Raw genomic sequence first — 22,298 nt, 5'->3', positions numbered from 1 at the left:
CCTTACCTATTCAAGCAAGGGCATAAATGTAATATACACAAGTTGTGCAACTCCATTAACCTCCAGGCCCCCTGAGGGTAAAACAGGCTCCGTCATTCAGTTTCCAAATGAATTTGAGTCGTAATGATTGATCTGGGTATTCTGAGTATTGATCTGGTAAATCTACTCAGTTAACAGTAAGATGTTCTTTGGTATATCCTATGCTAATATACATTAATACTGGTCAAATATTTCTGTTAGACTGTTAACTTATTATAACAGTTAAACGTGGGTTGTGAAAATGGGATTGTTGAATATGTAACCAAGTGTGAATTTTTAGTGAAGTCCACAAAGTGGTAATTTAATGCCAAAAATGTTGATATTGAGACCTCAGACTAGTTGTTTTGTTTCCCTGGGAAACTGTGCATGTGGGTTGTGTTTTCCCCACAATACAGACATGCCCCAAGATATCCTTAATTCAAACTTGCTTCTTTAACTCAGATTTGCAGTTTAAGTGTATTTTTAGATGGGCAGAATATCCTCTGAAGAGAAGATGGAATAAGGCAACCAAGCAGTATTTTTAAGAAAAACACAATCATGACTTTTCTGAATAAGAATAGGCCCTAAACTAAAATGGCTTGCTGTAGGCATGAATAAAACAACTCTGTTGATTCATGAAAATGAATTTAATTGATTTTTTACAAAACAGTATAATCCAAATATTGATAGTAGCCTAAGGCTATACAAACGCGTGGTAGCCAAAGGTAGATCACTGACTTGAGGATTGGATGGTGAGAAAAAAAAAAAAAAAAAAACTATCAAGTGGATCAAATTTACAGTATTAAATTATATTCGGATAAATATAGGCCTTAGCCTATTTCTAGATGAAATACTGCCTTGGCCATGGTCACAAATTAAAAAGATTCATCCTCTCACATAATTTATTCATACTTCAATAGTGCTACAGTATCTTCTGTATATCTCATATCATATCTCAAGTTGAGGCCAGTGGCAATATTAATAAACTTTGAACATTTTTGATTTGTGAATAAAGTTAGTTTAAGATCCAGCAAGTTATGAAAATGTGTGTTTTAATGGGCACTGTGTCCATACCATACAGTGGTACCATTGTATCGATTACAAAAGGATGTAACTTGATATTCTTGAACATCATGAAAAAGGTTTCGGGCCTCTAGTAATACAGCTGCAAAGCAAATAGAATGTGTAGAATGGCTATAAAAACCTCTAATGTGCAAATTGAGGTCATATTAATGCAGACTTTTTCAATAACCACATCAGTGTCAGTGTTTTGGAACAAAAAGTTTAACTATTTATTTTTAGGCTCTTGAAATGTTTTTTGGGGTTATTTTTGACTCCCCCTTCTTTCCATTTCCACCTGCAGGGCGGTAGTCGGGCACAGAGAGCCGTTGCCTGACGACAGTAAAGACAACATCACCATTTTCACCCGAATCCTAGACAGGCTGCTGGACGGATATGACAACAGGCTACGCCCCGGGCTGGGAGGTAAGCTACATGTTAGATGTCCCACAAACCTCCACACACCTCCACACACTGGACCAGGGGTCAGTGGGATCTGCACAGGCCCTGACTGCCCACTGTGTGACACTGCTTGAGCTCAATGACTTGGAAACACTGAGGATGGCCATAGATCATTGGGCTAAAGTGAAATATACACATTACAGTAAAAGGAAACATGTATATAATATCTTTACACATTATAATTGCAATTGTCAGATGTAATCAATTTTGAATTTGGCATAACATTTTTCTAATCATACACACATATATCTATATATATACATACTGTATATACAGAGAGAGAGAGAGAGAGAGAGAGAGAGAGAGAGAGAAATATATACCGCTAGGACCTATACAGTGTATTTCTCTTGCTTCAAATCAGTCATGCATCATTATACAACTGCAGGGCTAGACCTGAGTAAATTGGTCACTAGTTGTTTTTCCAGCTGATTTAGTTGAATTAACTGTTGTGGCAAAGGCAGCACATCTGGCTTGTTCACACAACCACTAGCTGCTTCCCCAGACAGACTGGCAGAGTTGAGAACAGGGCTACTGTATTCTGTCACTACTGGTAATAATTGCATTAGTGTTGCTAGGCCCTTAGATAACTATTTTCCAATTGTAGTTTTTATTGTATAGCTTGGCACATAGCTTAGCCTTTAGCTAGTCAGTTAGAGTCATGAGTCACAGAGTCAGGCTTCTCCAACTGGTTAGCTGCTAGCTAGCGTGTATTATTAGCACTCAGGTCACTTTGTGCAGTTCAGGAAATGTGCCCTCCCAGACCCTGGGGTTGAAGTCTCTGCTCAATCATGCCCAAATGGCAAATATGCACATATGTCAGTGGAAATCCCTCTAATTGATGCCATGCTATCCAAATATTTGGCCCCTAAGGACAATGAACTGCTGACCAGCAAGCCCACACACACAAGCAGGCCTTGCCATGTCCCAGCCACCCAGCTGGAGTGGTCATGTCTGCTCTAGTGCCTCTGCTGCAGCCATGAGCGTGGCTACCAGGCTGCAGACCCACCAGGCCGGCTGACCTGGACTCCAGGGCGGTGACCAGGAAGCGGCACCAGGCAAAAGACGCTTACATCTCCAAGGGCAAGGGCACTCATGCTGAGGTCCTTCATGGTGCAGTGACTTCACATACATGCCTATATGGTGCAGTGAAGCCAAGTGGGCTTTTCCACCAGGCCCTAAAGGCTGTCCAGTCTGTCTCTCACACTGCAGATATTTTGTAGGTGAATCGCTGAATGACATTTTCTTTCCATGGCAAGCTGAGGGACTATTGTGTCTTTCTACAATTCAAACAATGCACAAAACGCTCTATACCCAGTATTTCTTGAGGAGGTGGCCTTCCTGGCAAATCCCCACATCTAATTTTAAGTATTTGTCAGGAATAGCAGAACTCCAAGTAATTTGCTGTTTCAGATGGACCTAAATTGTGCAAATATATTGTAAAGATCTACACTTTTCTAGGTGACAACCTGTAACCCCGACCCCATAAGGCTTAGGATTTTTGGACCTCACAAAAAAATTTGCCCAGGCTACAGCTGTGCACACAGACTCACCAATGTTGGGTCTCTCCTTATTCTGCTCAACATGCTCAGTTCAAGCCTAGGGCCCTTCCCTGAAGAAAGCATTGCGCTGTCCCCTAGGTCAAGGACAAGACAACCAATCTTCATCCATTTGGCCACCCCACATAAGACCTCTACAATGCCCCCCAGCCAGAGACCCACTGAGAAACCCATCTCAGACAAACAGACTTGGTAGCAACTGGAAATCATCACTTAATTCCATTTTCAGCAGCATCTACAGTATTAGCTGGCTCCCATGCTCTGGTTCTCCGTTGTGCACATAAACAGAAAAGGGGCAACTCATTTTCTTCCCCTCCCCTCCTATGCCTGCCATGCAAACTGCTGACTTGGTGTTGTGATCATCACGTATTTGTGAGGGCCATTTGCGTCCCAGGAATGATTAATGTGGAAGAGGATCCCCTTTCTCAAGGGGGCCCTTTGCCAGAAGATTGGAGACTTTACCTGTGGGTGGTCTCCTAGATCTGGGACAGATTCAGAGCTGAAGATCTGTTCGCTTTCTGAGAAAACGCTCATCGCTCCTAGTCTCTGCACCGCTGGGAGCAGCTACTCTGTCTCACCAATGGCCCAAAAGCCTGCTTCACACATTTCCCCCAAAGGAGCTGATTCAGCCCACACTAAAGAGGCTACATTTTGATATGTCACCACTTTCTTGTTATGCTCTACTTAATGCTACACTATGTTAAAATCATTTGTAAAGTATTTGGTGTTCATTTCTGTAGAGCTCATGATTAATTAAGGTTCTTTTTTTAATGTGTCATGACTCACTTACTTTATGATGATCAATTTGACAAATGATCAAATCGACATCATCCTAAATGACAGAGCATTATGACAGAATAATAGTCATTCTGGAGCTCATAATGCATGCTGATGTCTAATGATACATGTAATAAATTATAATTTAAAGAAATATACAGGCCCTAGCAATATATAGTGCATAACAACCTCATAACACAGGCATGCCACATTCATATTACATTATGTCATTTTCTAATGTGATTATAATGTGCCTATGGTCCCGTATAATGGCAACTAAAGTGTTACCCTAAGTTGAATAAAGAAAGCATACAGACCCTGCATGCTAAATGCTGACATCCTGCATTTTATCCCTGAGCCAGTCCCTTGGGGACTGTTAAATGTTTTTGGGCCAGGCTAACTAAAATTATTTTGGGTCAAAAGGGATGTCTTCTCTCCAAGGAAATAGACCTGGGCCTGGCCCAAAGCAGATTTCATGCTGTTGTGGAGCTGAAAAACTGGCTTGACCAAAAACAGTTGTAGTTTTCCTGGCCCAAAAACATTAAACCATTGAAAAGCCTCTGTGAATTTGCTCACAGCACCATCTTTGGCCCCTGATTTGAGATTGAAAACTTTATCAGGCCAGGATAGTTGGGACAGCTGGAACCAATGCTATCTAGCAGTGCCTGAGTCTCCCTTTATAGGACATCTCTAATATTGGTGGCCCAAAATGATTTATCCATTGATATGTCATCACAAACTTGAAATTGAGGGAGTATGACATGATATGATTTTGACAAATGTTGATGCACAAATAAGAATCCATGTGTTCAGCTGTCCAGAACAGCATGAAATCTGCACTGGGTCAGGACCAGGTCTATTTCCTGGGAGACCAGGCATCGCTATTGACCTAAAAGTGTTGTAGTTTGCCTGGCCCAAAAACATTAGGTCTTATATATCTACTATGAATTAGCTTTCAGGACAATATTTGGTCCGTGACTTGAAAACCCAATTGTGCCAGGCTGGAACCAGTGCTATCTAGCTGTGCTTAAGGCTCCATTTAAGGGACACCTGTCATATTGGTGACTCAAAATAATTGAATCCTGGATATAGTGTCACAAACTTGTAACAGTGTGGTATTATTTCAACCTGACAATCTACCTTCAAAATAGTAATACTAGAAACATGTCACATATTCGACCACAAATCCCTTTGGGCCAGGCAAGAGGCAATGTGTTTTGAAAATATGTGAGCTTGTACTTATAAATCAGTTGTAGAAGTGGCCCAAAATGATTTAATCCATAGATCTCTGGTCTGAATACACTGATTAATATTGTGGTGATCATCTATCTCATAATTATTGATATATAACATAATATTTTACAGGGTTCCCAACAGATTTAGATTTCCCCTTAAATTATCAAATAAGATGTGAATGTTAAAAGGAGGACAGCTTGTGTGAGAATGACTTATTATTTCTCACCCTTTAAGTTCTCCAGTCATAGTGCCCACAGTAGAGCTGTGGGCCGGCCAGCGGTTAGCCAGACACAAAAATCACCCCATCATATAACCCAAATATGTTTCTTGTATTCTTATTATTTGCCATAGTTCTTGTTTACCTCGTGGCAATAATAAAACAAAAGCTTTCCCTGTAAGTAAACCTCACCAGGTAAAATACTGCAATCTCCTGAGAGAACTTAACCCTTGTTTATGTTCTTTTGTAGTTAGGTATTAAACATTGAAGGGGTTTTTTTTGGTGCATATTGAATTTTGGCTTTCTGAAATGCAAACTGGCTGACTTCCAGGTAAACAAAGACAGAGCTGCAGTATGGCTTTATGTATAAAGACTGCACTGTAATGTTTTCCTGACTCCAACCACCAGCTCTCTTCTCTCCTTTCACTGTCAGAGAGTGTGACAGAAGTGAGGACGAACATCTATGTGACCAGTTTTGGGCCGGTGTCAGACACAGACATGGTGAGTATCATCCTCCTCTTCCTCTTCTTCCTCTTCTTCAGTTTGTTGAAGAATCTGCTGCAATTTGTTTCATCTGATCTAAGCAGGTTATCGGTCTGCATTCTGTTTAACTTGTAATTGTATTCATGAGCTTATTGTTGTAGTTTGACAAAAAATACTTTGCATTGAGATGAATTGTCAATGTGCATGTAGGTCTTAAAACTATTACTGTTCTCTTTGGCTTGTGCAATAGATTAAATTCCTTCTCAGGATCAAATTTGGACTGAATTTTAGCTCTTGTTTTCCTAGGATGGTTCAGTTTGCAAACAGCCATTACTGCCTCTAATTGAACAATGTTTTCCCCACTGATGGAGCTTCTTTGGATGTTAGAGCTCAAGCACAGCTTCTCCATGCCATCAAAATATCACATTCATTGTCAGTGGAATAGTATTATATCACTTTAGACTTTTGGTTCTCTTGTCTATAGCTTTGGAAGAGAGCTGTTCACAGGATTGCTGCGTGGAAAATATGAAAATATATTAGAGCGACAGTCAAAGCCAGTTAAAATCTTTCTACATGAACTATCAAAGGGCTAGACAATTAGGGCTGGCTGATTAGACAAAAACAAACAAAAAAGTAATATCGATTTCACCAATCTTCAAATTGCATGAGTTGCAGTTATTTAATGATCCAGTGAAATGGATTGTGCCTACTGTGAAAATCATAGCAAACCAAGGCAAACTGTTGCCTTGGTGGCTGGTTGCCTTTCTCCTCGCTTTTTCACACTGTCCCTGGCTACAGTTTGACACACTGCAGCCATTTTAAACCAATATTCCTTTTGTATTCAAAGGAAACTGCCTTCTGCATGCTCCGTGCTCGACCTGTCCGCTTGATGTTGTTCCCACAAAGTTCCTTAAAGATGTTTTTGACACTGTTCTAGTAATTTATTTATTGTAAATAGTTCTCTGGCCACTGGCGCATTGCCCTCTACTTTCAAGCATGCAGAAGTTCAAGCCCTCCTGAACAAAGCTAGTCTAGATCTAGTCTTAACAATTACAGACCTATCTCTTTTTTATCAACAATTTTAGAAAAAGTTATTCTTATATCAGAGCACAGCCCTTCTCAAAGTTACTGGCGTCCTTTTAACAGGAGATGCAGGATATTGTGCAATCTTTGTCCTGTTAGACCTTAATGCAGCATTTGATACTTTTGATCATGTCACATTTAAGAGGGGTACATCGCTATGGTAACGCGTAAAAAAATAAATAAGCACAATATATAATTTTCTCCCGGACGGAGAGTAGATATCTAAAACAGTTTGATTTTGTTGGGGGGTAGTTTTTTGCATTAGTCCTTTTTCCACAATGACAGTTATAATACAGTATTTTGGGTAACTTTAGATTGACAATATTGTTTAACAATACAATAAGATTGGGAAATGCAATTCTCATTACGCTGGAACGTTTGAAAAGAAAATGCGCTTCGGCGACAGAACCGAAAATGATATTGTGGCCAGCTTCACGGAACTCCCCGCCTTCTGTCCTTTCCCACGTTGTGAGCTACTTCTGATTGCACAACGCAAGACCCGCCTTAATGGGATGACTGACAGGTGGACGCCTGTGACAATGTTAATGCAGTCCTCTCGAAAATGCATTTGAATCAGCGGTGGCGAGGGTATTAAATGGCAAAGACAGGAGGCGCTGTTTCGCTTTTTACATTTGGATAACCATTTACATTTTGCCACCTTTACAGCATAATATTGTCTTTGATAATGAAATGTAAAATGCCCTATTAGAGAGTGCAAAACCATATAAGGTAAATGATATATCAATTATAATTTTGACACCATTATTGCATAATCACATGAAACATATCTATGCAGTTCGGGAAATGCATTTTAATTTTTCAATCATTTGAATAAAGCTAAAAATAAAGCGAATCTCTGCAAATCTCTTTTTAAATTAAATGTCAATACTAATATAGGAAATGTCAAATGCAAATGACATTACTGAATTTGAATTTTGAGCCAAAAACTGCACATACAAGTGGCAAATTTAAATTCAAATGTGGGATTACATGGCCATTTTACATATTACATTTCCATCTGAATTATGCATGCGATATGCTTCCATACTTTAACAGTGCATGTTTGAAATAGCCTCCTATGGTGTTCTAGTATTGTGGAGAAAAGTTTTCATTATAATCAAACCAAGCAGATTTTAAACATTAGCTCCTATTTGGTCAGATTGTCCATAAACATAATGGCTCAAAAGCAAATCTGAAATAGCTTCTCTTGTCCTTCCCAACTAAATAAATATGATTCAAACTCAGTTTTGGCAAGCAGGTCAAGAGGGTCCTGCAGTCCTTCTGGTTCATTCAACAAACAAATACTTCCAAAATGTTTAGTTTAGTTTAGTTTAGTTTAGTTTATTATTATTATTTAGTTCATTTGTCAGGGACCATGTGCAAAGAGAACATTGATTTCAGATCAAATCTAACTGATGTGGAGAAGGTCATCCATGCTTTTATTCCTTCTTGTTTAAACTGCTGCCACTCTCTACACTCCTGCCTCACACGTCGCTTTCACACTTTCAGCTCGTCCTGAACATAACAGCTGCCACGGTTCTGTTTCCAGATGTGGAAACAACATCATCCTTGTTTTAAAATTCCTGCACTGGTTAGAAGTTAGTTTTAGAATTGAATTCAGGATTTCACTGATCACTACTGAGGCAGGGCCAGGTCTGGCCCCGGGCTACACTGCACACCTTTTCACTCTGTAAGTACAGAGGCACAGCATAAAATCCTCAGGCGCTGCCTTTCAAGCTTCTCTGCAGTCTAGACTAAAGTAAGAGATGACTGGGCTTTTGCCATCAGGGCCTGCAGTCTATGGAACAGCCAAGTCAGTATCATCTTGTAAATTACTTCTGAAGTACATTTTTACAGATTTCTATTTTTTATGCCATGTACTGCTGCAAATTTGGAAAATCAGGTCAAATCTAAATTGTTTTCACTTCTAAATCTTATTTTCTGGCTATTGCGTTATCAGTTTACTGTATTAAAATTTTCTGTACTTCTACATCACATGATTAACCATGCCACTCTACAGCTAACAGGAGAAATAACTCACTCAATACCCTGTTCGGTACATTGTTCTGGGAACAATGAAATATCTAGCTAGGCCGCTAGCTATGGTAACAGACACAGTCAGACCACATTCATCAATTGGCAACCACAGGCAATGCTAGTGACATTAAGTTTTGCTAGCATGGTGTTAATTTATCACCTCATAGCTTTTTTGGAAGCAGAAAACTACACCATTCCCATGTCATTACTACGGTGTGCAGTTTGCTGGAGTAGTCAAGTATTCCTAGTTTCCATTGTATTAAAACTTGAGAGAATTATGTTCCTGGAATAAATCTGAATCTCAGGTGTTAGCAGGGAAACAAAGCGTTAGCAGAGAATTGTTAGTGGACATTTTCCAGAGTTAATAAGCCCAAATCATGCTCTGTTTTGCGAAGAGTTTCTTTACCAGACCACGGAGCGGGGCCGGCCTATAATAGTATTTGTCCTTGACTGACTGACTGACTCACTGACTCCCCGTTGTTGAAACGCACATGTGCCGCCCCAGTATTGCTACAGCTGTTTGGTCAGTTTATAGAAATGGATCTAAATGGATCTCTCATTGGAGAGGTGTCAAACACATGTGAGTTTCTCCGATAGAGAATTAACATGAGTGCATTGTAGATACTGGCATATTCCCCCTGTTTTACCATTGGATTCCACCGGACACACTGCTGTCACTGTAGGTAAGGACAAGCAATTAATCCTATTGAAATTAATTGCTTTGAGTCTACCATATGTTTAGCTTCAGAGCACTCCAGTCCATTTTCCATGCCACATTTTATGTCACAGCAGCTGTTTCAGGGCACAGTGCATTGCCCAAGAGCCTGAAAATGTTGCCCTACGTCCCATTGACTTTCAGCAGGCAGGAAGAATCTTCTGGAACGTACATGAAAGGAGAGTCCAGTACCATTTATGCACAGAAAGTCTTGGGTCAAATGGCTTGTTTTTCTTTTCTTTTGAAAGTTAGACATTGCATAAGCAGAAGAATTAATTTGTCAGCTTTGCATTCGAAATGCGATTTATAGAGGCCTTTTGCTCATTTTCCTTTACTTGTATGCTTCAATGATTTACTTGGGTACAAGTCAATAAAGATTACAGACTATGCTTCAGAAGAGGGTACTGAGTTTCCATAGTTATTGTTACATTGTACCAATGAATATGTACCACATTTAACTCAATCAAAAGGAAAGAGTCAGTGTAAAAAAAAATAACTGTCAAGTTAAGTCAGTTCAAGTCAAAAGTATCAAGAAAGCACTCAGAAGAAAAAAAAACCTCCAGCAGAAAGTGCTTTACAGAGCAACTAAGGACACGACCAACACAAACAAAAGCAAGAGAGAGAAATCGCATCACATTTTTAAGATACAAAGCTAGAGCTTATGTGTGGGTGTTTGTATGATTATATGTATGTGCAGACACATAGGAAGCTCCCAGGCAACACTAGGACAGTCCACAGAAACGAACAATTTGTACCAGATTAGCAAAAGGAGCTCTGGGGGCCTTTAAGCAGAGGAGGGAAGGAATGGCTGTTATACAGAGGGAGCAAAGGCACACTGTAGGCTCTACTAATTAAATAGGTGTTGAGTCTGGACTTAATTAATGAGACAGTGTCTGAATCCCTGACATGGGTAGCTGTTTCCAAAGGGAGGGCACCCTCTGAGGGTGAGTGGGTGGGAGGGAGGGTGGCTCGGTTTTTCTTCTAAATATGGAGAATAACAAGGCATCCTGCCTCTCTGCTGCGGAGTGGAGAGCGGAGCAGGTGCAGGTAAATCGGTGAAGCACTGTGTAGTGAGGCCTTTTCATGCTTTTTAAATTAAATTTTAGACTTTGTAGCCACTTCGTTCTGCTACTGAGAGCCGACGAAGGGAAACCTACAGTAGATCAGGGTGGTGTGATCATGTTTTCTGGTTCACAAATATCCAGGCTACTGAGTCCTGAATCAGTTGGATTGTTTTTTTGAGTGTGGAGTGGGACAGCCCAGGAGTAGTGCATTGCAGCAGTCAGTTCTGGAGGAAACAAAAGCATGGACCAGTTTTTCTAGGTCAGTTAAAGGAGAGGAAATGCCTAATCCTGGAGGTATTTCAGAGGTGAAAATCTGCTTTTTTGGATATTGCCTTGATGTGGTTGTCAAGGGAGAGTTCTGGATCTGAGACAACAGATTAATTTGGGCTAACTATACAGATAAATAAAGTGAGAGAAGTGAGAATTTTACTGCTAAGGGCTTTAAAAAAAACACTTCAATTTCGTCTGCTTGTTACTGTTATTGTGTTTTTACTGCGTCATTCTGCGTCGTTCTGTCAAAGCTAGTTGTTTCACCATAGATTATTTTAATAAGCCTCTTTTATCTCTTTTATGAGCCATATATACCTGGTAGATAGATCATAAATCAACATAAAATAAAATACTATTCTATAAAATGCTACCATTGCTTTTGATGCATAGTTTTTCTACTGTCTGCCAGGGAACTGATGCCAAGAACTCCAGATTGGGCGAATATCTGTGGGTTTATCTCGCATAATAGTTAATGTTTCTGCATGTGAATATGCGAATGGATGTGAAGCTGAGCCTTTATGTTGAAAAGATAAGTGTCTGCCTCTATCATATTTAAGAACATACTCAAGTCAACATTGATTGATTCATACCAAGTTTTGGTAGGCTTTTACTTACCTTAAAGCTGGAAACAGACATGACGGGATTTATTCAAGACCTGTTTTCATATTGAATGGGACAGAATTTAAGGTGTGAAGGATGGGTTTGTTTTTAAAATCAGCCAAAGTCTCTTTAAGAGAAGTCAGTTCTTTCAGGCGTCTTCTTAATGCCTGCCAGGCAGTAAGTCTGTGACTAACAAGACAAAATCCCTATCTCTTTGAATGGGGAGCCATCTGTGTTTAAAGGTCTGTCATATATATCATCATTTGCATTTAATATTTAGGAACACTGACGAATTATATACAGCACAGAATGTTAAACTGTGTTCCAAAGGACAGTGTTGTCACAGAAAAATTTCTATTTTCCACTGAATGACGATTCTATGCATGCGCCACTCAGTGCCTCACTTCTCAAAAAGCTTTTACATTTGTAAGACAAAAAATTCTTACATACCATACAACTTAATTTGCTGACTTCACTTCATTAATAAGAATCTAAAATTATTCAGGCCGATGAAAGTCTTGCGTCCATCAAAGCTGTACAGGCACTGTGAACCTGAAAGTATGATTAGCAGATTATCTTTGTGATATTATGCACACAAAGGTGCGGCAATTGGCCGGTTCTGCTGACGGCATGCCTTGTGCCAGGGGTACTCAAAGTTTTTTATTGAAGGTCCACTTATGAATTTTACAGAAGTTCAAAGGTTTGGAACAATGCCAGGAAAACGCACCGACATAAATCAAAGTCCATCACTTGTCCATAACATATTGAATGTGTGTACTTAAAGTTATGTTTATGTTACATATGGTGGCTTGAATCAGTGGAGAAATGGCTGTTTGCCTGTAACCAGTGCCTTGAACCTGGGCACTTGAGCACTGACCCAAGTGTCCATTGGTCAAACTGTTGCTGTAGGAGTTTTTAACAATGTTCATCATGGAAAATCCAGATTCACATCGATATGTGGAACCAAACATGGTGAGCACATGAATGGCCACCTTCTGAAGGTGGGGAACATTTGGTGCAGTAACGCAATCGGCGACCCGCCTCGCTTTGAAAAAAGTGGCAGAAAGGAAGTGGAGCAGTAATGTGTTGTTTGTTGCCAGGCAACTAAAGTAGCGCTGAGTTGTCCTCTTGACAAGTGACGCATAACACACGGATTTTATCCGCTCAAGTTAAACTATTTTCAACTCTTTGCGCGACCAAACACTGCAGAAAAATCCGCGATCTGCTGCTCAGCCGGTGGTGAGGGTGGAATCTGCGCCCTTCCATAGTAAATAGTGGCATTTTGAGCGGAAACCATTCTGCAATGTGAATGCAGCCGTAGCCATCTTTCTCCAAACTGACGACGGGTGCTCTGCACACACAAACACACACACAAACACACACACAAATGGCTCAGTGAAAGTAAAAATCAAGGATGGTTAACTTGCGTTCTGCAATGTGTCAGACATGCGCTTGCGGCCTCGTGCACACAAGTGAATGCACGTTCAATCACACAACGCATCGGACACTAATGTGACACAAGGTCCGGTCCGGATTGATTTGTAGTTCGGTCTCGATCTGGATCTTGGTGGAGTTTGAGACGCCCTGCCTTATGCAGTCGGTGCCACCATCTTTAGCGTTACAGATTTTCCCATTCAAAGCTGTTGGAGTGCCCTGTCTCCTCAATGTAATGCTGTTTCTGGATCAGCACCTTGTTTGTGGGGGAGGGGTGGAGGAGATGCAGCTTACTAAGCCCACACACTACTGGGCTTGGCATTGAAAAGAAATCACCAAAGCTGGAGAGAGCCACTGCACATTCTGCAAAGGCCCTTAGGCTATTACTTATTAAAAAAGAGTGTCATTTACTGTATTATTTTGAGCACATTCACTGCATGAACTGCAGGTTACCGTTAACTCAATAACTCTTTGAGTATCAGAAGTATTTATTTAAGTAGTTAATTTCTTGAAATGGATTATGAATTTGGACCATTAAACGCTTGGAGAAAATGTTATAACTGAGATTTTCTGAGATAGAGGACAATGTATACCCAAGGCATCTCACAGTTTATGTCGTGCCCAAACAGAGGTCCAATTACCCATCTCTGTAACATCAAGTGTCCCAGAACTGTCTGCTCTTCCCCCACCCTGAGGGCCAGTCGCTCAGCCTTCACATTGGACCCCAATATGCCACATCTGCCTTTAGTGTCCCTCCATCGCAACAGGAGGGAAGTTAACTGCGTGATCAGAGCGAAACCTAAATATTAGAATAACGGGGCACAATATTCTGTATCGTCTGTATGGAGCAGTTACAGTATCTGAACATGGCAGATTTCCACACTCTCTGTCACATCAATCCTGAGAATGTGGGTTATGTTCTTGACGTTGATGTATGGAAAGTAGGTGGTTGTGCTGCTCCACCTCTAGCCTCCCCTTCTCTCTTTTTCTTGCTGTTTTTTCCTCTCTGTTTCTCCTTTTCTCTCTCTCTCACTCCCTCAAGGTTTATGGAGTGCCATCACATTCTCATGTCTGCAGTGTCGTGGCACATTTACCTGTTTTCTGGCAGGCCTTGACAGGTCTGGTCTGATGATATGGGGAGCTATTTAGCCTGTCACAGGTACTGTGTTGAAGCTTGCTTGACAAAGATGTCAGCGCTGGTCTGGTAGGCAGCCTTGATCCCACCATGTTTTGCTCTTGTTTCACAATCACTTGTCCTAAAAATTTCTGGAATATCTGGGTTAGGGTTAGGGTTTCAGCACACCAGTGTATGCTTAAACCTGCAATAAGTAACATCAGACCTTATAACCAATCCTGAAACTAACGTGTGCTATATGGAGATTTCACTGAGACATCATGATATAAACCAATATCCACACAGCAGCCAGCTGTGTTGCTGTTTTCACCTTTTTTATAAAAGCTTGTTGTCAAATTCTGCTTCGGAACGAAGCTCCTCCCGGTCCATTCAGTAGATTTTCATCTTTTTTTAAACTAGCTTGTCTCCTCCCTCGCTGTTTAAATGCGACCCTCACCCCCTCCCATTCCTTAAAAAAAAGTCTCATAATGGAGGAAACGATGAAGCGAGCGAGTAAACTTGTTGAACTAGTAAACTTGCCACCTACCTCTTCACTTGTCATTTTGGGACTTGTAACCCTAAAGCGACACTGGTAACCGGTGACACTTCTCAGCAGGTATGTTTAGCTTAGCTATTAGCCTTTATCCTTCCATTTGTTCGTAGGCCTCTGTAGTGAAGTGGCTTTGCTGTGTGTTAGTTACAAAAGTGTTGCGGTTTCTGTCGCCCTCTAGTGGTCAGAAAAATTGCTTTCAAATTCAGAAAACTAAGCTGCAAAAGAGTGCTAGTGCAAGACATAACAAATATATCAGGTCTCTACTTGTCTGTTGTTTTATTTACCTTCCTTTTACACTTTTATTTTAAAATAAATAGTTGTAGAAAAATGAGAACCATTGTGGTGAAAATGTTTTTTGTTTTTTTTTACTCTGTATGTACTTACTCGAATTTGCGCAAAATGTGTTGGACTGACTTATGGCAGTCTCAACCAAAACAGAAAGACAACTCACTTTGAATTGTGCTACTTGTTCGTACAGAAACAAATACACAGACAAGTACAGATGCTGTCCAGTCCCATGGCGCCTAGCCGTGCCTCAAGTATCATATTTCTGCTTATTCAACAAAACTATTCTCTTATTCATTCATTATTATCTATTAAAAAAAACAGCAACAACAGCAACAAAACCTGGACATGGTCCAAATTCCATCTACCAAATTGAATATAATTTTATAACCCTGTGATACCAAACACTAGAATACCTGAATTGTTAAAGATCCACTAAGGTCCTTCTGCATCAATCATTTTGCCCTTGTTCAAGGGGATGCAAGCCCAATTAAGTCCTTTTTCCGGAGAATTAAGTGGGATCAGGAAGAGGTGCATTTTAAATTAAAACCATTGCCTTCCAGTCTCCAGTACCTTTCAGGAAAACTCATCTGATGCACTCTTGAGAAAAATCTATACTCTTAAAATAGGGCTTGCAGGTCATCATGTCCCCCATTGTCACAACATGATTCATGTGCAGGGAGGGAAGGATTTTTAAAAGCAGGACAGGCAGAGTCTTTTTGCATCTTAAGAGTCTGTATTTTGTTACCTTATTTATACTTCATCAAGCCAATCTCAAAGCTGCACCAGGCAAATGGCAGCCACTGGTAACTGATTGAATTGAACTGTTTAGGAACTTTTCGCTCTCAAGTTTCGATTTGTTAGTTCCTGAGCACAGAGAAGAAATTAATTTGGGCAAACAGGGTGTTCAATGTTGTCTCAATTAGGGCGGATAGGATGCTCTCCTATGTTGCAGCCTTACTTTGTGATTTAGGCTAATAAGACGTGTAGTGGTTTCTACATTAAAGTCTAGTGCAGCTTTAAATCCATGTGGTGTAGTTGTGGTGCAACACAAGTCTCCCTCCCTCTGTTTCCCTCATAAATTCAGACTCTCAATTCAATTTTGCTTAGTCATTTCAATGATTATTTAATCTCTCATTTTGTTTTAAACTGTGATAATGTGAACTACTTCACTCTTTATGAGTATACAGTAGTATATGCTCTATGTGTATAGTCCACATACTGTAATTCCCTTCTACAATTAAGTAGTATAAGCAGTATAATCTCTATTAGAATGCAGTATTTGTACTGTAAGGCTTTGAAAATTACATTTTCCTAAATTGTCCTTGTGTTTTAGAGTCAGCTAAACAAAATCCACTGGAACCTGTTTGTGTTTTTTCCATTTCTCTGTTTGCATAACTTTGATGGATGGGAGCAATATGAGAGTATAATGTGATTTGCTCTGATCCAACCATACTTTGATCAATTCCTTCTTCAAGGCGTGATACTGGACCACTTGAAATATCTTGTTTCTTCCTCTCTGGAAGCAATGCTAAATCACACTGATTAAATCAAATAATGTGGTTAAGACCAAAAACACAATGTTTTAAAAAATGTAAATCAATCTATAAGTCAAGACAAGGTTATTTATATATCCCTTCATCACAACATGTTCAGTGCTCCACATCCTTGTTTGTTTGCTGCCATCTGAATTGAGGATGATTTTCATGTAACAAAATGGTAGCGTCTGAAGTCTGGAACCATCTACTGCTATTTCGTGTTTATGCCTCAGAGCTGCTGAAGCTGTTGAACACTGAAAATAATTGGGATGGGTATGGGATTCACAGCTCATCGCAAGTCTCACACAGGTTACACTCCCAGCAGAGAAAGGTGAGATGCACACAAGGAATGGAGCGAGAGAGAATAATTGACAAAGGGAGAGCCAGAAAGACAAGTAATTAAGGCATTAATCAAATCTCTGACTAATCATTACAGCGCTCAGAGAGTGAAGGAGTTCAGAGGAGCCAGACTAATGGCTATGCGGCCTCTAGCAAGCGGTCTGTATCATTGTGGAAACTCCTGTGGGCCTTGTGGGTCCTGACCTAGCTTTTAGTAACCAAGTCTGTTTTTTTTTTCTTTAATATAGCTGCAGGTTGCTGCAGGTAGTGAGAATGTTGGGGGTTGAAAAAGGCTACTGCTGTGACTTTGTCTTGTTTCAGTATAAAATACCACACTAGCCAAGGGTGGAAATAACTAATTACGTTTACTCACATTACTGTAATATTTTCTAACGTCAGTCATTTTACTTTTACTTAAGTACATTTTTGCGCAAGTATTATACTTTGCTACATTTTAAATCACATCCATTGACATCCAAATTGTGGAGCCATTCACAGTGAGAAGACAAATCTGGCTTTACTTTGTTTGTGCACTTCATTTTGTAATTTCTAGTTTTTCCAACTAAAAGAGTGTGGTTTGAACTCTGTGAATCTTTGAATTCTCTTTTCTAAAAAGTAACTCAGTGACTTTTACTCCAAGTGCATTCAGAATGAGATACTTTTGAATTTTACTTAAGTAGATTTTTACACCGGTACTTTTACTTAAGTAAAATATCAGCAAAGTAACAATACTTCTACTTCAGTAAGACATTCTAGCACTCTTTCCACCCCTGACACTAGCGAATCAGAACATCACTCCTGCTGTAGCCTCGTCTATCCTACAGCACCACTCAACACATGCACATAGTCTGTTAGATTTCTGCACTTAAAATTGTGGAAACAAGCTCTCTCACATGATACAGTAGCTTGCCAGAGGCGCTAAATTAAATCCACCAAGCCAGACAGTCAGCTAAACTAGAGATAAAGAATATGTGTCCCTCAAGCTGGAGCCAAGTAAAACATCAACATCACACAGTGAGTTACTGTGGTTGAATGCTCACTGATTTCAGTTTCCTGGACTGAGCAACTTGCCCAGGTGTGTCCATCCCTGCCTTCACTGTGCCCTCGGAGATGGCATTCGTTGTTTGCTGGTACATTTTAGAGCAGAGATGCACAATACTGAGAGCATGGTCAATAAGTGATATTCATCCCTCTGCAGAGAGCTTAACAAATGAGATATTTTCACTATATAGACAGTATAAGTTGAAAATCTTATCAGTCACATATGAAAATGAAATGTTAGTAACATGTTCTCAGTTTCAAGTAATTTCTCAATTAATGTATCAAGCAAGTCTCTAATCAAAATTACGACTTCTGTCAGGCTTGAGTCTAAGTCATAACTTGACTTAAATCCCCATCTATGCTCCCATAGACTACCATCCTCTGTCCTACAGCCAGTAGTTTGTTACGACTGCTGTCTATTTTCTAAAAAGACACTTATCTTTGGACAGCCGTATGTATGTGCCGGGTGCGTCGGAGGAGAAAGATTAAGTCAAAATCTGCAGACTTCTGCACACTGTCTTCACTTACAAGGGTTTCATTTCAAGACACAACGTTTCGGTCAAGTGACCTTCTTCAGGTATCTCTGACTTTCAGACTGCTGTCTGAAAGTGCAATTTAAAGATACATGCTGGGAAGAAAAACAGTTTTTGGAACTTTGATAGCTAACCTTAAGTCAAAATGCTGGTGTATTTTATTCCAGTGTTTTCGAACATTACAAATGTTACAAATGAGAAAATAATGTTTTCAATCTCATAAATCACAAAGCCAGTAGTTAGGTGATAGGACACCATATTAGAAATACAGAAGAAGGTCTTAATTTGTTTTAAATTAGCACAGCACTGCTCATATTATACAAGGGGATAATGTTGTGTCTATGCATGGCATTTTGTTTTTAAATTGGAAAGCTTTTGTGTAACCAGCATGGTACCGGTAACTTGATTTCTCATGCATATTCTTCAGATCATGCAATTCTATGCTGTTTTATTATGTGAAGTGTATTGAAAAATGCATTTCACCAAGCCTATTTAAGTGACACCAACAGCCATGAATTGCGGGTTGTGCAACATCAGTAATGTGTCCTGTTCTTTGCCTGCTTGATTGGCAAGTGTTTATAATTAGGCTAATTTTGAACATAATTTACATTTAATGGGCTAATACATTGTCCAGTCACTCCCACTTAACTAATGCTAATTAGCAAGCAAGCCTTTGTATAGACAGTGATGCAGGAATGGATTTATCATCCATCTATAAAGCTGTTTACCTGTTTGAAAGTGTTATAGAATAGAAATATTTCTTTGTTTGCCAAACTGCTGAGAGATAATGATGATCTTGGTAACACTCGATAAACTCTTCCTCCTCCTGAAGTTATGGAAAGTAATAAACCTATAGGCCTCCAGTATTTTCTACTGTCAATTTATAAAACAACAAGCAGAAGAGACAACTGCAGACTACTGATGAAAGTTGCAAAATTGACCTATCAAGAATGATGCTAAATGATCTTAGGCTGTGGACCGCTGTTAATTAGACAAGTTATTGTGTCTCACTGTTAATTTGAATATTGATTCATCCATGGTGATAAAATGGTAAAATGGTCAACTCAGACTAATTGTATAATGATTATCTGTAAAATAATTTGATTTAACGCATCCAAAGCAGAAATATTTGAAAGCAAACATGGCAAAGTGCATAGTGTGAGATCACCAGGACAGCCATAGCTGTCAATCAACTCTCCCTCATTTCATGTTTTCAATATATTTTTTTTTCTTTTTCAATGGGTTGAATTCACTTGTTTGTTTGTGTACAATGACCTGCTGTAGTTTGTTCATTTGAAAATGGAAAATGAATAGGGGGTTTTCAAAATGACATCAATTTACTTAGATTTAATGGGTAATTCACTCAAATGTGATGATATAGGCAGGACATGATGGCTGTAGAACTACAAGAGAGAAGTAGGACTGAAATAGATATAACAAGAAGTAGACTAAAATGTCCAGATCTGTTGAGTAAAACAAAATTAAAACTAAAAATTGATGACATTATTAAAATGTGACGTAATAACTAAATGTTCATAATTTAATGAACTCATTAATTCAAGTTAAAAGGCTGCATTAATATTATATCAGATACTAGACACAACCTTCCTGCCATTATCAGGGACCCAGACACTGCCTCATTTTTAAAGTCTAGACTCAAGACCGATTCATTCAGCACAGTCTACTATGTGACAATCCTATTTGTTAAAAATGCTCTGTAAACAAACTTCACTTGAAACATTTAATTGTGAAACATAAGAAAATAAGTGATTCCCACATCTCTGTGAAACATCAAATTCAAATAAACTAGATATATTTTGCTAAATTCAGATCAAGTGGCAGAAGAGACCAGGTTCATAGAAATCAATCAATGCATCACTGTTACACACTGAAGAATGTCATACATCTCTGTTTTTATTGTCTATATCCAACAACCAAGGTGATTCCATTACAATTCACCTATGACTTAAAAAGTGCTTAAACCTCAGTGATACAGTAGCTGAAATACTGCTGAAGTGGGCCAGAGCCTCACTGGGCAAAGTGAAGCTTTTTCACTGGAATATGTTGGATTTACTGTATGTCAGCTTATGCCAAAGCATATGTCTACAGAGAGAGCAGAAAATTGCAGTTTTAAATGAAAACACTGTCAAAACACTATCAAATTGTTTTGTTTAATTTGTAGGTTTCTGTCAGACAAATGCATCAGACTAGGCTACACTTGAATGTCAAGTCAGCTGTAAGGCAAATCTAGTCCAGCGTTTCTACAGCTGGAGGTTACACATTTGATGAGTAATAATGAATAGTTGTAACACATTTGTCATGACTGCACAAGGATTTCATGACAGCTACATGGCATAATTCATTAATACAGTTTCCATCCTTGTGTCAACATTAGGTTTTCAAAATATTTGTCATTTGTGAAAATCAGTGTAGCAGTGATTTCATTTACTGAGCAGAATTTCCAAAATAAAAATCTCCCTGGTGAGTGCGATGCTGATTGTTACAAACTACCCATTTGTATCCACATCTGTGAAAAACAGGTTAAATATGATGTTATATGTTTTTTACAGTGGTTTTGTACAATTATTGAATCTGTATTCAAGAATGCAGCAAGTATTTATAAAGCTGCCATTCAGGTGTCATAAATGTGTTATAAACTGGCATCTGAATGAAGTGCTACAGTACCACCCATTTGTGATCCTCACTCACGTTAAGAAGACAGGCCAACCCCAACCCTCCTGTTTCATTTGGGTAGATGCTCCGCTCCGTCTCCTCTGTTGAGGAGAAATCAATCACTCCATCCCTGGAGGAATACCAGCTGGCATTTGAATTGGGTGTGCCATTTGGCCCTGTGTGGTGATTGACTCTGCTTTTCCTCATTCTTTTCTTTCAGTCTTCAAATTAATCCCCCATCTTGACACAATATCCCTGTCCAAAAAAAACAAACAAATGATGCCTTGGCCCAGCTAAGCCAAACAGGAGTGCTCTATGTATTCATCAATGGATGTTGGCATTGGTTGGGATGAGAGAAGTGTTGTTGGACCTAATAAAGAAAAGGCAGAAAGAAAGAAAAATGATCCATAGCAGGAGTGTAACCTTGGCACCAGAAGCTAAAAGGGCCCAAGGTCTTTATGTGCCAAGATGTAGCAAACTTTCTTAGAGTGCAGCAGCTAACTCTTGGTCCAAGAGCAGGCATAACATTAAATCACCATGTGGTGTGTGTGCTAGCTCCTAATCCCCCGTGTGTGTGTGTTCATCGATCTTCCTTGTGCTGTGGTGTTTGCACTGGGCATCTACTTCATTACCACCTCAAGCTGATATAATTAGCATACAGCAGATAAATGACTTAAAAGGGATGAGCTAAATTCTTTTTTAAAACATTCTTAAAAAGCTAATAGACGTCAGGGAATAGCTCAGAGAGAACTGAAGAGAAAGTGCAGTTAAAAGAGGGAAATAATGTGGTATGGAAAAGAAGGAAGTGAAATCAGTTGAACCAACCATACCTTTGTCAAACTCACTACTTCTCCCTCTATTTCTGCTTTTTCTGCTTTTAACTGTCTGTGAAACTCTGTGGGCTTTATTTAGAGGGTTTGTGTAAAAAAAGATGAAGTGTAATTGTTTCTGCTAGTTCAGTTTACAGATGTCCATGTTAATATGGCTACACACCCGTCCTGATGAATATGATGGCTTGCTTTGCTAGACAGAGACACTTCTTGTTGTTGATGCCTCTGCAGAATGGCTTCATCAGGTTTTATGTCTTTGCTAACTTACTAGTGAACAGTATAGTAAGCGAGCCCATATACTGTACTTGCAAAAGCACAGAGCGAATTAGAAAGAAACACATCTGGGATGTTTTTTTATTGATTTCCAGTAATGTGTGTTGG

General features: G+C 39.4%; 1 protein-coding gene across 1 annotated transcript in view; it reads left to right on the top strand.

Annotated features, from left to right (window-relative positions):
• The window catches only part of gabra3 (gamma-aminobutyric acid type A receptor subunit alpha3), a 48,192-nt gene that overhangs the window by 6,457 nt on the left and 19,437 nt on the right, over nucleotides 1–22,298 (top strand). Inside the window, exons 4-5 of the mRNA XM_071528167.1 lie at nucleotides 1,382–1,503; nucleotides 5,759–5,826. Of these exons, the coding sequence (XP_071384268.1) occupies nucleotides 1,382–1,503; nucleotides 5,759–5,826 (190 nt within the window). The remainder of the gene's footprint in view (nucleotides 1–1,381; nucleotides 1,504–5,758; nucleotides 5,827–22,298) is intronic.

Source organism: Centroberyx affinis, unplaced genomic scaffold (assembly GCF_046629955.1).
Source record: "Centroberyx affinis isolate AG114_WGS23_722 - 3 ecotype Tasmania unplaced genomic scaffold, CSIRO-AGI_Caff_v1 ptg001629l_1, whole genome shotgun sequence".
Taxonomy (NCBI): Eukaryota; Metazoa; Chordata; class Actinopteri; order Beryciformes; family Berycidae; genus Centroberyx; species Centroberyx affinis.
Note: the sequence above shows the minus strand (reverse complement) of the source record. Positions and strands in the feature narration are given on the sequence as shown.